At 50.3% G+C, this 18,808-nt stretch overlaps 1 protein-coding gene across 1 annotated transcript; it reads left to right on the top strand.

Annotated features, from left to right (window-relative positions):
* Positions 1-1,437: 1,437 nt before the first annotated feature.
* MFNG (MFNG O-fucosylpeptide 3-beta-N-acetylglucosaminyltransferase) lies at positions 1,438-11,792 on the top strand. Its single transcript, XM_074168218.1, has 8 exons — positions 1,438-1,779; positions 7,262-7,310; positions 7,849-7,951; positions 8,044-8,197; positions 8,661-8,746; positions 10,072-10,237; positions 10,795-10,880; positions 11,726-11,792. The coding sequence occupies exons 1-8, from the start codon at positions 1,438-1,440 to the stop codon at positions 11,790-11,792; spliced, it is 1,053 nt and encodes a 350-aa protein (XP_074024319.1).
* Positions 11,793-18,808: the final 7,016 nt, after the last annotated feature.

Below are 18,808 nucleotides of genomic sequence, written 5' to 3'. Positions count from 1 at the left end.
GAAAAGGAAGAATCATCTTTGACAGCAGAAGAGCCACGAGAAACAAGTTGCTGAGGTCAGCCCTGCTACAGGGGGCAAGTATCTTGGTGGAATATAAACCCAGTGCCGAGCGATGGACATTGAAAGGGAGGCAGCAGGTCCTCCTTTGCACTCTGGTTCTGGTGTACCTGTTCCTGTGAGTGCCACAGGCTCTGCAGCCACCTGGGCAGCAGGCTGTCCTTGGGCATCCCCGGTGGGGGTGTGAGACAGGGAGGGGTCATGGCTGGAGACAGAGGGAAAGGGACCTTCAAGAGTGGGTTTGGGGAGATGGGTGTCAGAAGTGGGGGTCAGCCCCTAGTTTGAGACTCTGGAGCATGTGGTGTGGTGGGCAGCAGGGGACACACCGTCCTGATTTGGGGAGGCAGAGTGGGGTTAAAGGGCAGCAGCAGCAATTCAGAGCAGTGCCCTTCGGAAAAGTCTAGGGCTGGGGGAATTCCTGGGGAAACATCGTTCTTCCCAAGAACAGTATAGGACCCTGCACCTTAACTTCACCCGAGCCCACATGTGTGCCACCTTCCCCTCCCCCTGCAAGGGTGCAGGGCTCAGCAGGGCTGCCGGGATAGGGCTGGGCTATCACAGAGGAGCAGGGCGAAACAGTCCAGCAGCAGGTTTGTTTTCCCAGATCAGCTCCTTGTCACCTCGGAGATATCCCAGCCTGGCTCCCCCCTGGTGAGGCAAACCCACGGTCGGACCCGGGGCTCCCCCCTCTCCATCCTCCCCCCCTCCATCCTCTTCCTCCCCCGGGGCTGGCGCCCCGCCCCGTGCCCGGAGGCGGGACCGGGGCCCGGGCCCGGGGCCGGGGCTGGCAGGGAGCAAGAGCCGGCTGCACGGAGGGAGCAAGCAGGTGGAGAGACAGCCCCGCTGCTCCCATGGCACCCAGCCCTTTCCCTGCAACCCGGCACCCACTGCTCGCCTCCACCCCACAGCCCCTGGCTTGGACGCAAGGGCTGGTGTCTTCTGGGGTACTGATGCTGTTGGTCTAGACTCCCCACCGATGGCTCTGATTTCCTTCGCTGCCCCTTCGACCCCCCAGCCTGGGACCCTCGGCCTCTCTGCCGGGAGTGGGGATGCTTGCTTTCCTCCTGGCAGGCTGTGCCAGCCACCTGCCAGTTGCCTCGGAGTGTTTTCCCATCACGTGTCTCTGCCTCGCTGGGCCTTCAAACCCTCTTAGTCTGTGAAAATTCCCCCCACTTCACCAGTATCCTCCGGGGCTGCTGTCTCTGGCTTTCTGCTCTTCACCCACCCTATTCCTTGGCCACATCCTATTCAGACCTTGCTCTCGGCTGGTCCTGCCCCTTCGGAGGCTTCGAGAAGAGTGGACAGCTTCACATGGAGGTACAGGCAGAGATTGTCCTTGTTCAATAGGATACTGGCTGCGGCGGGAACAATTTGGGAGCCATGGGCCATCGGCTCATCCGCGGTCTCTCTGGAGCCGCAGTCTTCCTTGTCAGCATGGCTCTCCTCTCTGTGCGGCATCGTGGGGCTCAGGAAACAGCTCAGTACCCAGGACTCAGGGAGGGAATGTCGGGGAAGCTGGAGCGACGGAGTAAAGCAAGACCAGAGGATGGAGGTGGTGGCAGGGGACAGAAGGACCTGCAAGTCCATCCTCCGGAGGGATACAGGACTGAGGGAAGCCTGACCCTTGGGGACATTTTCATAGCCGTGAAGACAACCAAGAGATTTCACGAGAGCAGGATGGAGCTGCTCCTGGACACATGGATATCCCGGGCCAGAGAGCAGGTGAGTGTGTGGATTTGGACTAGAGAGGGAGTGTTTGGTAACGGGGCAGGGACGGGGTGTCAGTGGGGGTGAATAAAGGCCAAAGGAAGGGGAGGCTGGGCACTGCAGTCACACCCAGTACTTTGCCTCATTTTTCCTAATTCTCACTTCTGTTCACGTTGAAAGGGGGATGCTGCCCAGCAAGATGTTTCACTGGTAGCTGCTTCATGGGAAAGGCTGGCAGAGAGAACGAAGAACTTGTGTGGGCTCTTCCCAAGAAGGCTGGGAGGACAAGTGCTCTTAGCAGGCATCACCTGCCCCTAACCTAAGCCTGACTTTTTCAGCGTGAGGTGGAAGGGATTTAATTTCCTTTTTTTAACAATAACACTGGGGTGGGTGCAGACTACCTGAGCCACAGCAGACTGAGAGCGCAGACTGTCCTGAGTCTGTATGAAATGGTGGTTTTCTACCTTCTAGTGCCATGAGTTTGCCAGGTTTTGAGTTAAGAGACTTCTCCATCAGGCCCTCCGTCAGGATACCTGCATTGCACCTGGGCACCCTTTGCCCCAGGGATGGTGTGGTGCAGAGGGCAAAAGAGCAAGGCGGGGGGACCTGGAGGACCTCCTGGAGTGCAGGAGGGGTGTTTGCAGCCCTGATCACTCCCCAGCACGTTTGCACAATCAATGCCTTGCTTTCTTGGGCAGCTCTCCTCATGTGCATGATCTTGAAGTGATGTGGGTGCATATTGAATTTTTTTAAGGTGTTTTTTTTTTTTAACTGGGGGGGGGCTGATGTTTCCACCCTTTGCTAAAGCAGAGTTTGGAGAGTTTCCTTCCTGTTAGAGGAGCTGATGTGGGGCACCACGTTGGTGGTGCTGTGCAGACTGACTTACTGGTGGGCAGAAGTACTCCCCAGAGCCTCGGTACTTCTCTCCCTCCCTCCCTTGCAGAGCTGCTCCTCAAGAAAGAAGAAATCCTGTGGCTGCCCCCAAAGGTTGTTTTTTTTTTTTTTTTTTACCTCTGCTTGTGTGTGATGGGCACTTAGAAGACAAATTCAGATCTCAGCAAGGGAGTGGGACGGGGGTGGAGGTATTGGGTAGGAGAGCGCTTGAAGCGATGCAGGGTTTTCTGGGTAAGGGTGGTTTTCCACTTCATGGTGCTGCAACTGTCTGGTCTGCTGTGGTTGTCACAGGAAGCCATGTCCTATTTTGAGCATGCTTCCTCTCCTCTGTCTATGCGTCCCTCAGCATCTGAGATGCCCTGCTTCCTCCCCCAGATACACTTCTCCTCTCTGTCCGACCTCAGCCCAGGAGCTCTTTGAAGAAACCAAACCCAACCACATGGCTGCACTGCCATTAAGATAGCGTGGCTGGGGCTTTTGGAGTGGGATTTTAAGGAGCAGCTCATCTCTCCCTCCTCATGCGTTTGACAAACAGGTGCCTGGCCATTCCACTGTTGACAGGAATTAGATGCTAGCTCCCCAGATTCATCTGACCCTCTCTGTTGGGCAGGCAAACTATTTCCAAACCTGGGAAGAGGTGTTGAATTTTCCATGCTGCTGCCAGCCTGTGGGAAAGCTCCACAGACTCAGCAGGAGAATAGGAAGGAAGGGTAGAGAGGGAGTGTCAGTCATTTTTAAACAGAGTTTTTTCATTTTTATCAATTTTTGTTGCAAGCTCAGTGTTTTCTTCTCCCCTCCTCAATTTTCCATGTTTTTCTTCTGCTTTTTTTACTAAATGACCTTTTACTTGAGGGCAGGGAAACGGGGGCGGGGAGGGAGGTAAGGAGAAGTACATGAAAGTCAAAAGCCTTTTTTTAAAAAAAAAAAATACTGCTGGAGGGTTATTTTGGAGGTAGGGGAAAGGGTTAGTTATGAAAAATTGACAATATAGAAACCTCTCTTAGCAAAAAAAATAAAAAAAAGAGCTCTTAGTTTGGCAAAGGACATTTAATTGTTGTGGGGCCAGGGGCAGGGCACCAGGCCTCCTATTATTGAGTCTTTATGGAGAGTCATAGCCTTTAAGAGCCAGGCTCAGAAAGATCCAGGTCTCAGAAGCCCTGATATGCAGAGGCTGCCTTTTCCTAGGGCTGATCCACTGTCTTGCTGTCTCACCCACCCATAATCATGGCTGGAGACTGATTCAGTGCGTCCTTCTCTGCTGGTGGCCAGTGGGGAAATTTTAGCAGCTGGCCATCTGCTGATGCCAAGTCTGGTTTCAGAGCTGATTACCTGCATGGTCTCCTCCCAGAGGAAGCAACCCAGACCTCACAGGTCAGGCTTAGGTGACTGGAACAGGAGGCAGGAACAGCTGTGGTTTTTATGGCTAGAACAAACTGTACAGGAGCCAAATTAAAAGTCCTCTATGTTGGACTCTGTCGGGGCAGACAATAAGAGAGAGAGACATTTTCCCTGAAACTGCACTGTTTAAACAGAAGAGAAGATAAGCAGCTGGTGGGAGACGGGGAAGGGGAAGTGCGAGGCGGGCACTCTTTGCTGGACCATGCTCTGCCTCTTGAGAACTGATCCACATGACAAACTTTCCACTGGAGCTTGGTGTGAAATTCATTTCAGCAAAAGGCCTTTTCCTCAGAAAGGTTTTCGTCTAAACAGAAGTGTTGGTTTTGATGATTGTTTACTTGATTGATACTGGACAGTATCTTGGAGTGGCTTACATTCTTGGCCCCAGTAGTTTTGATGGAGATAAGTCTAGGTTTCTGATCTGAAATGGCATTTTGTTTGATAATGGAAACTAATTCTAGCATCACCCCTCCTTCAAGAAACCCAGACATTCAACTGATTGAAATTAAACCTTTGAATGACCGATGCTGAACTGGCTTTCACATTTTGGGTGTTGTGAACACACCGTAGATTTTGAAGCTGTTCTCCAGGCAGAACACAACAATAACCCTGCTGAGGTGTTTGCATTTTGGAGAGAGTTTCTTCCCAGAGAAGGAATACTCTGGAAGCCTGGGAAATGAACGTGGCCCTGGATTGTCAGATTCCACATCCTTGTTCCCTTTTCCTAGTTTTTCCTTGCTAGGCTACTTTCCCAATTTTGGGTGAGGACATCTCAAAGTCTAGTGTTTATCCTTTGCATGGGCTCCTATGTTCATGGAGAGCCACCAGGCAAAGCCGTTTGACACCAGTGGCTCCATGTCATTGCTGGCCAGCAGACATCCTTCCTTATCCAGCCATCTTCTCTGCTCTAGATTGGAGGGATGCCTTCCATGCTGCATCCCTCCTCAAGCCCAGATCGGCTGCCTTGCAGCAGCAGTGACAGCCACCCTGAGCTGCTCTCAGTATGTATGGGAGCTGGGCTCTCTGATTTCCCCCCACCCCTGGCAGGAGGAACCGTGCTGCAGGCGATGTGGGGCAGGAGGCGAGTGGAAAGCTGTGGCTGAATGGCTGCTCCATGAGCCCACAGGATCTCTGCCAGAGTGCACAGCCTGTGGACGCTGAGGCGCCAGGAGATCCTGCATGGCCCCCTTAGGTGGTCTGGTGGAGAACAGGAGGGTGGACATAGTGGGGAGGCTGCTTCTGTCCGCCCCATTTGCCTGCAAGGGACACAAGTGACACTGGGTGTTCCTCTGCTTGCATATCCCCAATGGGGAGAGTAGGTCTGGCGTGGCCAGAGAGACCTTCTGAATCTTTTCCAGGCTACATTAGTATGGACAACAGCAGTTGGTGCCTCCTTGAGAAAGACCTGTCTAACTGGGCCAAATGCTCTCCAGGCAGGTTTTTAGCTGGGACTCTCCTCTCTCTCTCTCCCATTCCAGCCATCATGTGTGGCTTTGCTGAGGGACACAAGGCAACAGTTGCTCAGATGCTGGCAGCAGCTGCTGTTCCAGATCTCCCGCTCTTGGAGGCATTGAGAGATGGAGACATGAAGATGCAGGCAGCTGCCTGTGCTGCTGTGATCTCCTTCAGGACAGAGCCAGGGCACACAGACCAGCATCTCTGGAGCACTGCAGCCAGGCGTACCATGGGGATCAGAGTTTGGGAGAGCCAGAGAAATGAGATTTACCTAGACCCCATATTCATAGTGCCTTTTTCCGCTTCTTTTGGAGAGTAGGGTGTTCCCCACAGTGACAATTCTTCTTCATCCCTGGGTTCCCACAGAAACATGTTGGATGTCTGCAAAAAAGTATTTCCCTTTCAAGAGGAAAGTGGGAACTTTGGAATATTTTCACAAGTAGAAAATCTGGGAAAAGATACGGGTTCCCATTTTAAGTCAATCAGATATGGTGTTTATTAGCCGATTTGATATCTGTAAGCAAGTCATTTCCAGCAAAAATGTTTCTGTTTTTTTGAAAATGTCAGAAAGTTTCAATGGTTTCAGAATCTTTTTCATAAGGTGAAATATTTATCATAGTGGAAATTTCTAGCTCTGACACACTAGCGAGGGAAATCCCATGCTGCTGACAATTCCTGCCTTGCCTAAAGGTCGTGTTACGGTCCCCTGACCCAGAGCGACAACTCTTTTACCTGAGACTTAGCTAATTGCTTCTTGTCCCGTAATCACCTTGAAAGTGGTTTTAATTAAGAGACTTTACCAGTGGAGTGGGGTAGGAATGTACGCGTGGTGTGTTGCTGCAGCTCAGCTGTTGGAGAGTAATTCACCAAGTTGCTGTAGCACGTATGTTTGAGATCATGAAACCATCCTGCTGCCTCTGCTCAAGCCAGGTGGTCTCTGAGGGTCCTTCATTGCCTTCCTTTCATGTGCAGAATGTTTTTCTTGCCACATTCTCCTGATGGAGGCATGTCTCCCAAATGCTGGGTGGGTGTAGGGAGAAGTAGAGACTCCCGTTTCCTCCTCAGAGCCTTTGGGAGCAGTGGTGGCTGCTGGAGCTATTGTCTGCCTGCCTCGTTCCCTTTGTCCCTGCCCAGGTGCTGCATTTAACCAGCCTGTGGGCAGCTGGTGGAGAGACTGTTTATGGCTCGCGACTCCTTTTTGATTTCATGAAAGCTCATTTTCTGCCTGAGGAAAGCTTTTCTCCACCAGCCCTGATCCCCGCCTGGCCCTGAAGAGGGGGAGATGTGCCATATAATGGCAGTGAGGGGGATTAGAGAGGCCTGGGGGTGGAGGAAGAGGAGGAGGCGGGAAGCAGCAGGGGTCTGCGCACACTTAACACACAAACAGATGTTCTCCTTTTAACCAAAGCACCCTTCAAGCATGGGTGCTTTCATTTTTCTACCACTGACACCTAAGCCAGGGCTCCCTCACCCCCTCACTTGGTATTGCAGGTCCCCTTGTCCTGTTCCCGAGATGGCAGGGTCAGGGTGGGGGGAAAATGAAGCCACACAAGCCTGATGATTGTGTCATGCAGGAAGGGGGAGCGTGGCCACCCCTCTGCTGAACTGCTGCCTTGGAGGGGGAGTGGCAGCAGGGGATGAAGTGGGGTGACCATGGTGAGCGTGACCAGCTGTGGGGAGAAAAGGGTGGGTGGCCAGGAGCAGCACCAGCTCCAGCTCTGAGAGTAACCTCATTTCCTTATTTCCCCAGACCTACATCTTCACTGATGAAGAAGATGATGCCCTGAAAAGGAGAATGGGTAATAACCTGTCCTATAACACCACCTCCCCACCTGCCTTCAGCCTCTGAACTGTCACGGCCTTGGGAGGGTGTCCAGCATGAAGGCTGTGTCTCCTACGCCAGTGCTGCCTCTTGAAGCCCATCCCTCACCATATCCCATGGGACGACCCCAAGCTGCAGCGATGATGATTTGGTTTAGCTGGCTTACCCCAGAACACGCAGCCAGCTGGAGGCAGGGTACCTTCTGCCTTAAAGCATCCATGGGTGGAAGCAGCCCATCAGAGAGCCCTTCAGCCCCAACACCCCGGCTGGCAGCGGGCACGGTGGAAGTGCAGTTGGCAAGTGTCCTAGTCTTGGCCAAGATGCTTGGCTTTCTCTAGGTTTTATCTCCTGGTAGGGGGAAGGATGGAGCCTACATCACTGCAGGCTTGGATGCCTATCTGAGGGGCTGTGAGGAGGCTGTCTGTGAACAAACCCCTTCCCTCCTGCCCAGAGGTCCTCCCCACGATCGTGTGAAGCAGACCAGCTCCAAGCTACAGCTTTCTCTCTCCCGGCAGGTGACCATGCAGTCTTTACCAACTGCTCTGCTGAGCACAGTCACCCAGCCCTCTCCTGCAAGATGGCCGCTGAGTTTGACGCCTTCCTGGCCAGCAGCAGGAGGTAAGGCAGGGCTGCCGTGGGGGGACCTCTGAGAGAAAGAGGCACCTTCCTTTCCACAAACCTCTTCTGTCTTTGTTCCTATCTCCCCCTAGCTGGTTTTGCCATTTGGATGACGACAACTACCTAAACCCTCAGGCCCTCCTGAAGCTCTTGTCCTCCTACTCTGCTACGTGGGATGTCTACCTGGGGAAACCCAGCCTCAACCGACCTATCCGAGCCTCCGAAACACTGCCAAACAACCAGACGGTACAGCCCATGGTGGTGGTGTGTGGGTGAATGGGTTGTTTTTAGTGCTCTGGTTCATTGGCTGTAGATGTACCCCAAGAAGAGACAGGTTCGAAGAGCAACAGGCAGCAGCTGAAAACTCTCTGGTCTTGTCTGAACATTGTTTTAGGTGTTGACTCCATCCATTCTACCTAGAGAGAGACCCATGTTGCTGCTGTGCCTTTGGGTACTTGTCTGCCAGGAGATAAGCCTGGCATGGGCAGCCTACCTGCTGCTGCCAGCAGGAACTTGGCAGCTCCAAATATGAGGAGGTCAAAATCCTAGCTGTACTGCTGGCAAGTCCTTCTTCTGGGCAGCAGTCAGGGGTCTGGGGTGACAATAGGGCTGTGTTTATTCTGGCATCAAAGCTGGGTTTCCAGCATTCCCATCTCAGGGAGTATGGTATTGTCTGAGCCTCTGCCATTGATTTGCTCTTTCTCTCCAGAAATCTGTGCGCTTCTGGTTTGCCACGGGAGGAGCCGGGTTCTGCATCAGCCGCAAGCTGGCAAACAAGATGGTGCCATGGGCCAGGTGAGCTGAACAGCTGGTGAGTATGTGAGCCTTTGGAGATGAGGAGCATGGCTGCACATTGGTTCCTGGCAGCGTCAGGTCTGGATTTGTGTATGTGGCGTTTGCAAGGGTGCAGAGTGCCATGTGCTACACATGTGCAAGCACATGGGACTGGAGGAAAGATGGTCTGTCACCTGATTGAAAAGGCAAGAGGAGGCACTTCAGCAAACATGGTCACAGAATGACATACTCCCCTGTCCCCAATTGCTTTCAGCTCTTGGTTATTCCTCCACACTCCTTCCCATCCCTTTCAGCTTTCTCTGACTCCTCCTAAGTGCTTTCCCTGTCTGCCTGTCTCCTCTCCCCTTAATCTCCCTCTTTCTAACCTCCCTCCTGAGCTAATTTCCCATTCCCCCACCCCAAACCCTCTTCAGCTTCTTACAGTTGCCACTGTCATTTCCTCAGCTTGGTGCATGGGGAATAGAGGTAGGTCCCAGGCCTACAACAAGATGGTATTTTCCATGATGCCCTGGGTTATATCACAGGCTATATGCCCATACATTTGTAAGGAATGGCTGTTCCAGCCTTAACCAGATCCATGCATACCCAGAAAGACAGATCTCATCGACAGCAAGTGGCTGGTTTAGCTGAAGCCCATGATATGCATTTTATGGTAGACCCAGATGGGAGGATGATCTGTGATCTAGAGTAAAATGAAAGTGGCATGCATAGATAACGCCTAACCTGTCATAAAATCTGCCACTACTGTGTTAAAACACTTAAACCATGTTTGAACTAGCTGAGAGTCGTTATAGTAGACAGTGCTTCATGCTGTGTGGCTGCTTCCAGTTACAAGAGCCTTAAAATTGGGTTTAGCCTGTCATCAAAGGATAGCAAAGCATGTGCTGTTACATTACAGTGGAGCCAAGGATGGCTTATTCAAGCTGTAAGACTGTCCTGTTTCTTCTTCCTCCTGGTTCTGGCCGTGTGGTCCCACTGTATCTTTTGTGCTGGCTTGTCTGACCCCTCAGGGGCTGAGTGCAGCTCACCAAACAGGTGGAAAAATGACTCGGCAAAGTCTGCCAGCTCTCTGCATCAGCTCACCAAGGAGCTGGATATGCATTAGGGACAGCACCAGAGAATTGGTGGGACAGTATAGCTGGGAGTGGTCAAAGAGCAAACACATTCCCTAATCTTTGCAGTTGGAACTCAGGGACTTCTTGCCTAGTTCCAAGATTTACTCTGGCTTTCAGTTAAGTCACGTCCTTCATTCATCTCCCACCCAAGTGGATGCCTATATCCTCCCCTACCCTTGTCCTAACCCACGCAGCTGTACTCTTTTCCAGTGGCAGGAACTTCCTGAGCACTTCAGAGCTCATCCGCCTGCCGGATGACTGCACCGTGGGTTACATCATTGAGTGCAAAGTCGGGGGGCAGCTGTTGCCCAACGAGCTCTTCCACTCCCACCTGGAGAACCTGCAGCTCATCCCCCCCTCTCGGCTCACGCAGCAGGTGAGGAAGGGAAATGGAGCAAGAGGGAGGTGCGTGAGGAAGGAGAGGTGAAGGAGGGGAGCTGATAGGCACATTGCCATGTTGGTGGCACTGATGTGGATTGAATGAATCGTCTGCTCTTTTGAGGAGGTTTTCCTGACAAATGCTTCTTTGAAATAGGGAGCAGATGTTGCTGGCATCACAGATGCCAGTCACAGTGCCCCTGGGGTCAGTGGTGGGGAGGGAGCACATGTATGGGGAGTGATGGGAAGGATTAAAGGCATCCCTGGGGGAATGTGGCACAAGGACAAGCAGAAATGATGACTGACTGGGGAAGGGGCTTTGAGATGGCACCATGTCTGCCTTGCATGGGGAGATAACAATGGGTATAGGGGACTTGGAGAGGCAAAGGACTGGCATGGTGGACCACCATGGGAAGGAAGAGAGGAGAGGTAGAAGGCAGAGGCCAAGCCAGTGGAGAAGGAACTGGAATGGCAGCTTCTGTCACCCAATGCAAGTTCCTTGCTCCTGAACTCACCTCACCCTCCCTGCTCCTTTCTCACTACCCCTCTTTGCAGGTCACCCTCAGCTATGGTGTCCTTGAGAACAAGCTCAACGTTATTGAACTCCGCGGCCCCTTCTCACCCCAAGAGGATCCCTCAAGGTACGGGGCACGAGTGCTCTGGGTGTTGCTGGGGTGTGAGCTTTCAGACAATAGGCTGGGAGGAGGAGGCAGCCAAATGGGGTCTAGAGTGAGGGACAGAAACCTTGCATGGCTTATTGGGTGAGGAGCACACCGGCATTAAGCTGCTTGTGAACACTTACAAACTTTGCAAACCTTTTTGTATGAGTGAGAAGAAAAGGAGTATCAAAACATTTTATTTGGACAATTCCTGAGCCAAAAGTATTGCCATTTATTTCATATTTTGAGACTGAGCAAGCTAACCTTTTACTTCTGGGACAGGAACAGAAACGTTCTTTTAAACTCAGGAAAGGAAATTTTGCTTGCTTTTTCATTTTTTGTTTTGCTGAGAAAACTGAAGGGAAAAGAGAAAAAGGTTCACTTCAGGCTGACTGCAAACAAAAGTATTCTTTGATTTACCTTCTCTGCTTTGAGTGAACAAACCTAAAGTTGTTATTTGCAGAGCATGGGTGGAAAGCTCCTGGCTGGAGATGGCAGGGGTGGGAAGCAGCTAGATGACGAAAAGAGCATCAACAGAACCATGTAGCTGGGGCTGGTTCAGGGCCCATAGCCCTGTCTGTGATCAGGGTGAGCCATGGGCTTGGGCAACATGGGCAGAACTGTATTTAGGTGTCGGAGGGGAGCTTGGCTGCTGCTTAGCTTTGCTGAGAAAAGGTATCTTGAAGTGAACAACCAGTCCTGGAGCTCTGTAAGGTGGGGTGGGTGCCCTACGTAGGATGGGACATGAGGGAGAGGTCTTCCATTCTCCAACTGTGTTCAGGTGTAAAAAACTGTCACCTGACCTTCCTTTGCTCTCTCCCCAGCAGGTTTCGATCACTCCACTGCCATCTCTATCCTGACACCTCCTGGTGCTTGCAGGCTGTTGGCTGGTGATGCCTGAGCCTCAGCTACAGAGGTCCTGGTGACATCCATTGACCTTGTGCGTGTAGGGGGTGGGACACTGGAGAAGCTTGGTGGTCCCAACTTTCCCTTTTCTATGACGGTCTTGGAGCTGTGTGATGGCTTTTTTTTGCCCTTACTGAACACCAGTGATACAGGGCAAGAGACGAGATCTGTGCCAAAAATGGATAACATGGGCTGGACACATGGATGGGCTTCCCAGCTGTGGTGGGATATGTGCAAGGGATGGGAGCAGTATGCCTTCCTGAGCAGATCAAGGACTGGGTGGTGACTGCTGGGCATGTGGGTAGAGGTGGGGACCTGCTGCTGCTCCTTGCTGTGGATTCATCTTGCTGGACTAGAAAGGCACTGGGTATGGCTAACCAGTGCCCAGCTGGTTAGATGGCTGATAGTGTGTCGTTGCTCCAGCCTCTCTGAGCAGGGCCTCTTCCTCTGTATCTGCCTGTGCTTTCCCCACCGCCCACTCTTCCCAACCACAGCCCCTTGACTGAGTCTCTGCTTAGGCAAGGTCTATAGAAATGGAAAATGTGACCATTTCTGTGCTGAATGAGTGCTGGAAAAGCATAGTCCTCGCCTGGCAGAGGGGAGATGGGCACGAAGTACAAAGAATCAGGAATCGCCCTGCCTGCTGGGATAAAGAAGAGAGTGTGGGGTGGGGAGCCAGGAGGAGACAGATTGAGATGAGGCTCGTTCCTGCGCTGAACATTGAAGGCTTGAACTTGTATGTCCCTGCATTATTCCTCTCTTTTCACCTACATGATATGGGGTCAGGATAATCTCTTGCTCTAATTACCAAACTGTCGTCTGAGATTAGACTCCAACTCTTACCTGTGAGAGAGGAGACATAAAGGATTAAGACTGGCTGAAAAAGAGGAGAAAGGAAGAGATGGAGAAGGAGCACTCAGGAACGGATTAGAGGTTACAGCTTTATAATCTTCTCTGTGCCCCGACCAAAAAAAATTAAGTCATGAAGGAATGGAAACAGCAAGGCAAAGAGCTTTTTATCTCTGTGTTTCTTTCCTCCAGATGCTAAGAACAGCTTTCTGCCTTCCCGCTGTCCCTGCTGAGCCCAACAGGGGGAAGGAGCAGGCCCAAATAGGTTACAAGCTTTCTGGCATGTTTGTGGAGGGTTCTTTTCTCAGTACAGAGCCTGGCATGAAAGCTGGGCAATTCTGCTTGCTGGGGAATGAACTCTGGCACCATTTTGTCCTTGTACACATGGTTAAATGGCTGGGGGAAAGCGTTGCAGGGAAAGCTGGAAGGCAAAGAGGCTGTTTTAAATGGCATGTGGTGCCACAAACAGGTATTTCTCTTTAAAGAGCCTTTCAAAACACACTGCTGGGATCTGTGAAAGATTCCTGTAATATCCAGATGAAAGGACAAATGCCCTTTCTCCAAAGAGCTGCTTAGCTTTGATGCTGCTGATGTGACTAAGCCTGCTGCTGGTGGGCTGGAAGAGCCAAGGGCAACTATCACTGCGCCTCTACCATTTTGAAAACTGGCCACTCTGTCACCTCCTCCGCCCTGACCCCCAAGCACCAGCATCTCTTACACAGCACACATGATATTTAAAGGAAAAGCGTCAGAACAACCTTCCACCTCTGCAAAGGAGGATGTAGAAACAAAGGAGCACTTTAATTTCTGGAGAAGCAGAAAGAGGAGCCTGTAGAGCTGTTTTCCAGCCTGGTCATTCTTACCAGCATTTAACCAGCTTGTGAAGCAGCGGAAAGCCCTGCTTTCTTCTCTTGCACAACATGCCTTTGAACTGGAAATTCAGCCGGAGCAGGGACAGGGGTTAACTGATGCCAATGACCATTCCTTGAGTCGTGCAAAGCACTTGGCTCACAGCTACAAGAACCTAGGAACAATGCGGCTCAAAAAAGAGGCACCCAACTATTTGAAGACAGGTGCAGCATAAAGAAGTCCTGCCTCACAGGGCAAATGATTTTGTCTGAACTTAACCAGAAGACGAAAAATGTTTCTGTGAGAAGAAATGGGAGTCTTCAAGAGAAATCTATGCTACCCGGATATCTTCTTCTTTTCCCATTCAAACTCTCAGCTGTGTTGTTAATCGAGTCTTTGAGCTAAAAAGCCAGTCAGTCCTATCTGTAGATATCCTGGTGACAATCAAAGCAAAATGCGATTTGTGTGCCTGGAGAAGAAACTGATAGAGTGGACTCCCTTCCCCAGGGAAAAGGAAGGCAGAGAACCTGGAAGCCTGCTTTGGATCCTGGTCTGTTTTGGCCTGGTGCCTTTTGCATGGCTGAAGATCAGATGTTAAATGGGTTGAGTCCTTGAGTGGCTGCATGGGGACTGGTTTAAGACTCAGCTTCATTGCTGGAGCAGTTAAGTGCCACTTCTGTGGAAAATGTCTTGTCTCATAAGGAAACCGAGAACAGATGAGAAGATGTCTGGGGCAGGGCATCTCTTGGGCTGTAGAGAAACGAATGACAGAAGAGTCCTGTTATGCCTGTGACGACAATGTGCTGGAAAGAAAATAGCTTCTCAGAGTTGACAAAAGAAACCAGGTTTTCTCTAAGAACAGAGAGACAGCTTAAGGGGACATTCACCACATGAAATCTGATCAATGTTAAAACCTGAGTTAAAATTAGTTTCAGGAATGGTTCCTGTCCCTGGGGCTTGCTGTCAGATGTTGTGGTTTTACGGTCTCATTTTCCTAGTTTATTAAAATGTTTAGCTGCTTGGGAAAATGAGAAACAATCTCACGTGAAACTTTTCAGGGGACTGTCTGTTTTTATTCTCCTTTATGATTTTCTGATGTAACTGTTAAAGTTTTTGGAAAGGTTCCACTGGGTCTATTAAATTTTTTTTTCTTTCTCTTTTTCTTTTTTTATATCCCTCTCTCCTTCTCTCTCTCACACTCCCTTTTCTTACTGCAGGAAAAAAAAAAACAAAACCTATCCCAAGAACAAAAAGGGATGGAGATGTGGTCTTTTTATTTTACTGGAAAAAATGGGGTCAAAGTCAAAGGTGTTGGCATGACCCTGCTGTTGTACAACATTAAGTGTAGTTCAAGGTTTCAAGTGCAGAGACCTTCGTCTGCCCAACACCATAGCAACCAACATTATTAATGATGTTTAAGCTGTATATTGAAGATTCAGAAAAAGGAGAAGGAGGGGGAAAAAAACAGCTACAGTATTTGAAATGTAAAATATTAAGTGAGGCTTTCATGCTAACAATATCCTTTCTTTGCTTTCCCCTTAGCTGTGAAGAATTTTTATAAGGAAACCCCTATTTGACAGTGCAAAAAATGCTAATGACTATCCTTTCTTTAGGGGGAAAAGAGAAGTTAGTTGAAATAGGTGGGAAACTGCAGTTGTTGTTAAAGGCTTAAAGGGGTGAGAGAAGAATAACAACGCTGTACAATGCTTCTGTCCCTGGTGCCAACTCCTTTTAACAACTCTGCTGCCGAAGAAAAACAGATTTCTAAGCCACCATGGGATTTACCCAACTTGTAACCAGATCGCAGCCTTCAGCTTTCTCCTCAGGCCTCTTGCTACAGATGCAGCCTTCAAAAGATGAGCAGTTTATTAAACAGAAGCCAAAAGGTGAGAAATAGGAACAAGAAGAAAGGAGATTGGAGGGAAAGAAACCACCAAGTGGGACCTTGGAGGAGAGCATGGGAATTTCAGCTGTTCATTGAAAGGGCTGTTTGGGAGCTTCCCAGCAATAGTGGGAAAGGGGATGTTGCCTGGCCCCCCAGCTCTGGATGTTTTTGTGATCAGGACAATTGTTGCCCGCCAGTGCCAGAGGGGATGCCAGCCTGTGAGTCAGAATTCACCTTGGAAAAGGTAAGATCAGGTTGGTTGGCCCCAAAACTCTTTTTTCTCTCTTTAATCTTTTTTTTTTTTTTTTTTTTTTTAATAACACACACCAGATAAGTTGATATGTTTTAATCTAATAGGTATACTCAATTCCTTACAGCACACTTGGCCTTGTAATTTCAAGGCTTCTTCTGCCTTTGTTTCCAATACAGGCTTTTCAGACAGTCCAGGGATGGGATCAGCAGCTCTTTTCCTACATTTATTTAATTTCTTTTGTCTTAAAGCCCTGAAAAATCCTGCAAGACAGCTGATTTGCCCTTTTGCACCACTGGCCACCAGGGCTTTACACACCTGAGCACACTTCTGAGATGGATGCAAAGGTGAAGGAGGGTGACTGACTCTTCCATTCGGTAACTGCATGGGCACAGAAAGGCATGGACTATCCTTATGCTCTTCCTCTAGGCACCTGATAGCTTCTAGTGCCAGAGATGGGATCTCATACGAACTGGGACTTTTTTCGGTCCCAAATACCATTGGACTTATGGCTCCACTGAAGAGGACACATTACCAGAGACTTAAGCAAGGCCAAGAAGAAGAACAACATCACAAATGTACAAATAACTGTGTCTGTTCTTACCAGCTGATGCAGGAATTTTTCCTCTAGACTTTCTGCCCAATTACGTGAGAGGTTAAAGGAGTGCAGGACTGAGCTGTTGTTGCTCAGCTGGCATTGCTTCTTTAAGGTTGTTCCTTGACAGCCTGAGATTTTTGTTACTCCCTGTTTGATCCAGCTTGGACTCCAAGAAAGCTGGGAACTCATCTCTCTCCCTGTTTGAACTGTATGTGATTAATTACAGACCCTGAGAATGGGCTCCTTGCCTATCTCTCATGTTTAAATTGCCTTCCAGGATTTTGCAAGGCTAAGGAGCCTCTTCAGATGTTACATCTGACTGTGCCTTGGTCAAGTCTCCCTTGGTTTTGCTGGGAGCTGCATCTGATTCATAGTGAACTTTGAGAACAAATTAAACCGAGTGCTTTGTACATGGATTTGCTGGCCCTGACCCTTCTGCTGCTGCTTGAGAAGAAGACAGTGTTGATGTTAACAACATAAGAAAAAGTGCAACTAAACAGGACAATTGGGTGGGGAGAGATGCAGCTATTCTGAACCCCTGCTTTCCCCATCCCACCCCTAGAAGTGGGGCACAGAGCGAATCTGCATCTGGTGCCTTTGGCCATGGTGTATCAGGTGGAGGATATGCCATGAAATATCCAGTATTTGCACTGGCGGAGAATCCAGCAACCCTCGTTGTGAGCCAAGGTCAGTTTGTGCTTGATGCTGAAGAGAGAGAAAAATGGTACCTACTCTGAAGCACTTACAAGCAGAGACAGGGTGAGAAGGAGGGGAGGGCTTACAGGATGAATGGGACAGTACTGTCACATCTAAGAAGGGGAACAAGATGGTTCTTGGGACAGTAAGGGGAAGAGTTCAGCAGCAAAGATCCCTTTCCACCCAGAAATACCATGAAGCAACAAATCTGAAGGGTGGCTGATACAAGCACATGGGAAGGAAGAGATGAGGGATGAAGAAAGTAGTTTGGATAAGAGAAAGAACCAGAACAAAATCTATATCCTCTTCATGGCTGTGTTAGCAACTGATGAATGCTGTTTTGAGGACTGGTACCTTGGTACTTAGGGATTCAACAAAATGAGGGGGAAGCTGGAAAAAAAAAGGCAAGGACTGTCTTCCCAACCCACACACTCAGCGCTTGCCTGTGGCTTCTTGCTCATGGCCACCCCAGTAGCATGGGAGGAGATGTAGGACTTGGAAACAGCACTGACCTCTACTCTGTGCTGTGTGTCTTCTGCATGGGGAGACCATATGTAACTAGGCAGCAGACTGGGGCAATGAGCATGATGGATGTGTTGGAAAGACTGCCCCTTCCTCACTGCCCCACATTACCTTCATCTTTGGCTGGAGAGAGACTGACTGCAGAAGCTGGCCAAGCTCTCTGCTTGTGATGGTGTTTCTTCTAGTGGTGCAGAGGAGAATGCTCCTCTCCAGGGTCTCGGACAGTCCTCTTTCCCAAAGGCATGTTGTGGGACGCAGATAGACAAGGTCGCCGTGCAGCTGGTAGGGAAAGCAGGGCCCCTCCATACCCCCCTCCCTTTCCCCAGCATTCAGCTAGTGTTGGACAGTGGCTGTTTTTAGAAAAAGTCACAGAATCAACAGCTGAGCTGATTTTCCAAAGGGACATATAAAACAAACAGCCTGCCATCTGCTCTATTGTCCTGGAATAGCGGATTGGAGGGTGGGGGAGAGGGAAGGAGGAGAATGAGGGGAATGAGAAATGGAGGCGGGGGTTGGGGGGAGAGGGTGGGAAGGAGGGGGGAGTGGAAGAGAGGAAAAGGCAAAAAGGGGAGGCAGGGATGTCATGGGGGGGAGAGGAGGGTGAAGGCAGAGGCTGAGGGGAGAGAGACAGAGAAGGAGGTAAAGAAAAAAGGGAGCTGTGTAAAAGAGGGGATGTGGTGAGGGGAGAAGACCAGAAGACAGGCATGGGGGCAATCAGTGTTTGCTTGGAGTCACCTTGGCTGGATCTCCATCAGCACTGCAAGCCACAGAGGCAGGCACTTCCAGCACCCGTGTGCTTTCTGAGCCAGAGCCTGAATGCAAAAGAAACAAACTGGACTTAGTGGCCTGGATAATCGCTCCCCTTCCACCCACACAGCCCTGCCTGCTTGCCTGCTGTACTGCTTCCCCCCCTGCTCCCTGCGTTGGCTTTTATTGAGTGCCGCAGGGCAGGGATTGAACTCCAGGTTTGGCAGCAGAATAAATAACAGCAACATTGGCCTCTCCAGCCCGGGAGGGAGGAGGGCTGGTTTTAATCAAAGGTAAATAACAGTCGGTATTCTCTGACCCTTAATCCAATTTCCTAGAACTGGAGAATAATGTTCCAACTTGGACACGTGGTGCTGGCCCACAGGAGAGGGATGGCTACTCATCCAGCCAGCTGCTGGGCACAGCACAGCCAAGGAGAGCAGAACTGGGGGAGATGCCACAATGCAGGTAGTTCATCCTGGCTGGTCTGGGACTGTGCTGTTCTCTTCTGACTCTTCCTTGTGCATTTTCCTTGCTTCAGTCATCCTGAAAGATGGGGTGGGTGTTCTAGCAGGCGGCACACCCCCATGAAACGTGGGCCCAGTTGA

The sequence above is a fragment of the Numenius arquata genome, chromosome 2 (assembly GCF_964106895.1).
Source record: "Numenius arquata chromosome 2, bNumArq3.hap1.1, whole genome shotgun sequence".
NCBI classification, from domain to species: domain Eukaryota; kingdom Metazoa; phylum Chordata; class Aves; order Charadriiformes; family Scolopacidae; genus Numenius; species Numenius arquata.
The sequence above is the reverse complement of the archived record's forward strand: the minus strand, read 5'-3'. Positions and strand labels throughout refer to the sequence as shown.

What these genes read in the sequence shown, in the direction of transcription:
- MFNG (XM_074168218.1), top strand. Translation starts at nt 1,438, where the DNA reads ATGGGCCATCGGCTCATCCGCGGTCTCTCTGGAGCCGCAGTCTTCCTT. An exon ending in TATCCCGGGCCAGAGAGCAG is followed by an intron (nt 1,780 to 7,261) that starts GTGAGTGTGTGG and finishes TTATTTCCCCAG; the next exon opens with ACCTACATCTTCACTGATGA. An exon ending in AAGATGGTGCCATGGGCCAG is followed by an intron (nt 8,747 to 10,071) that starts GTGAGCTGAACA and finishes ACTCTTTTCCAG; the next exon opens with TGGCAGGAACTTCCTGAGCA.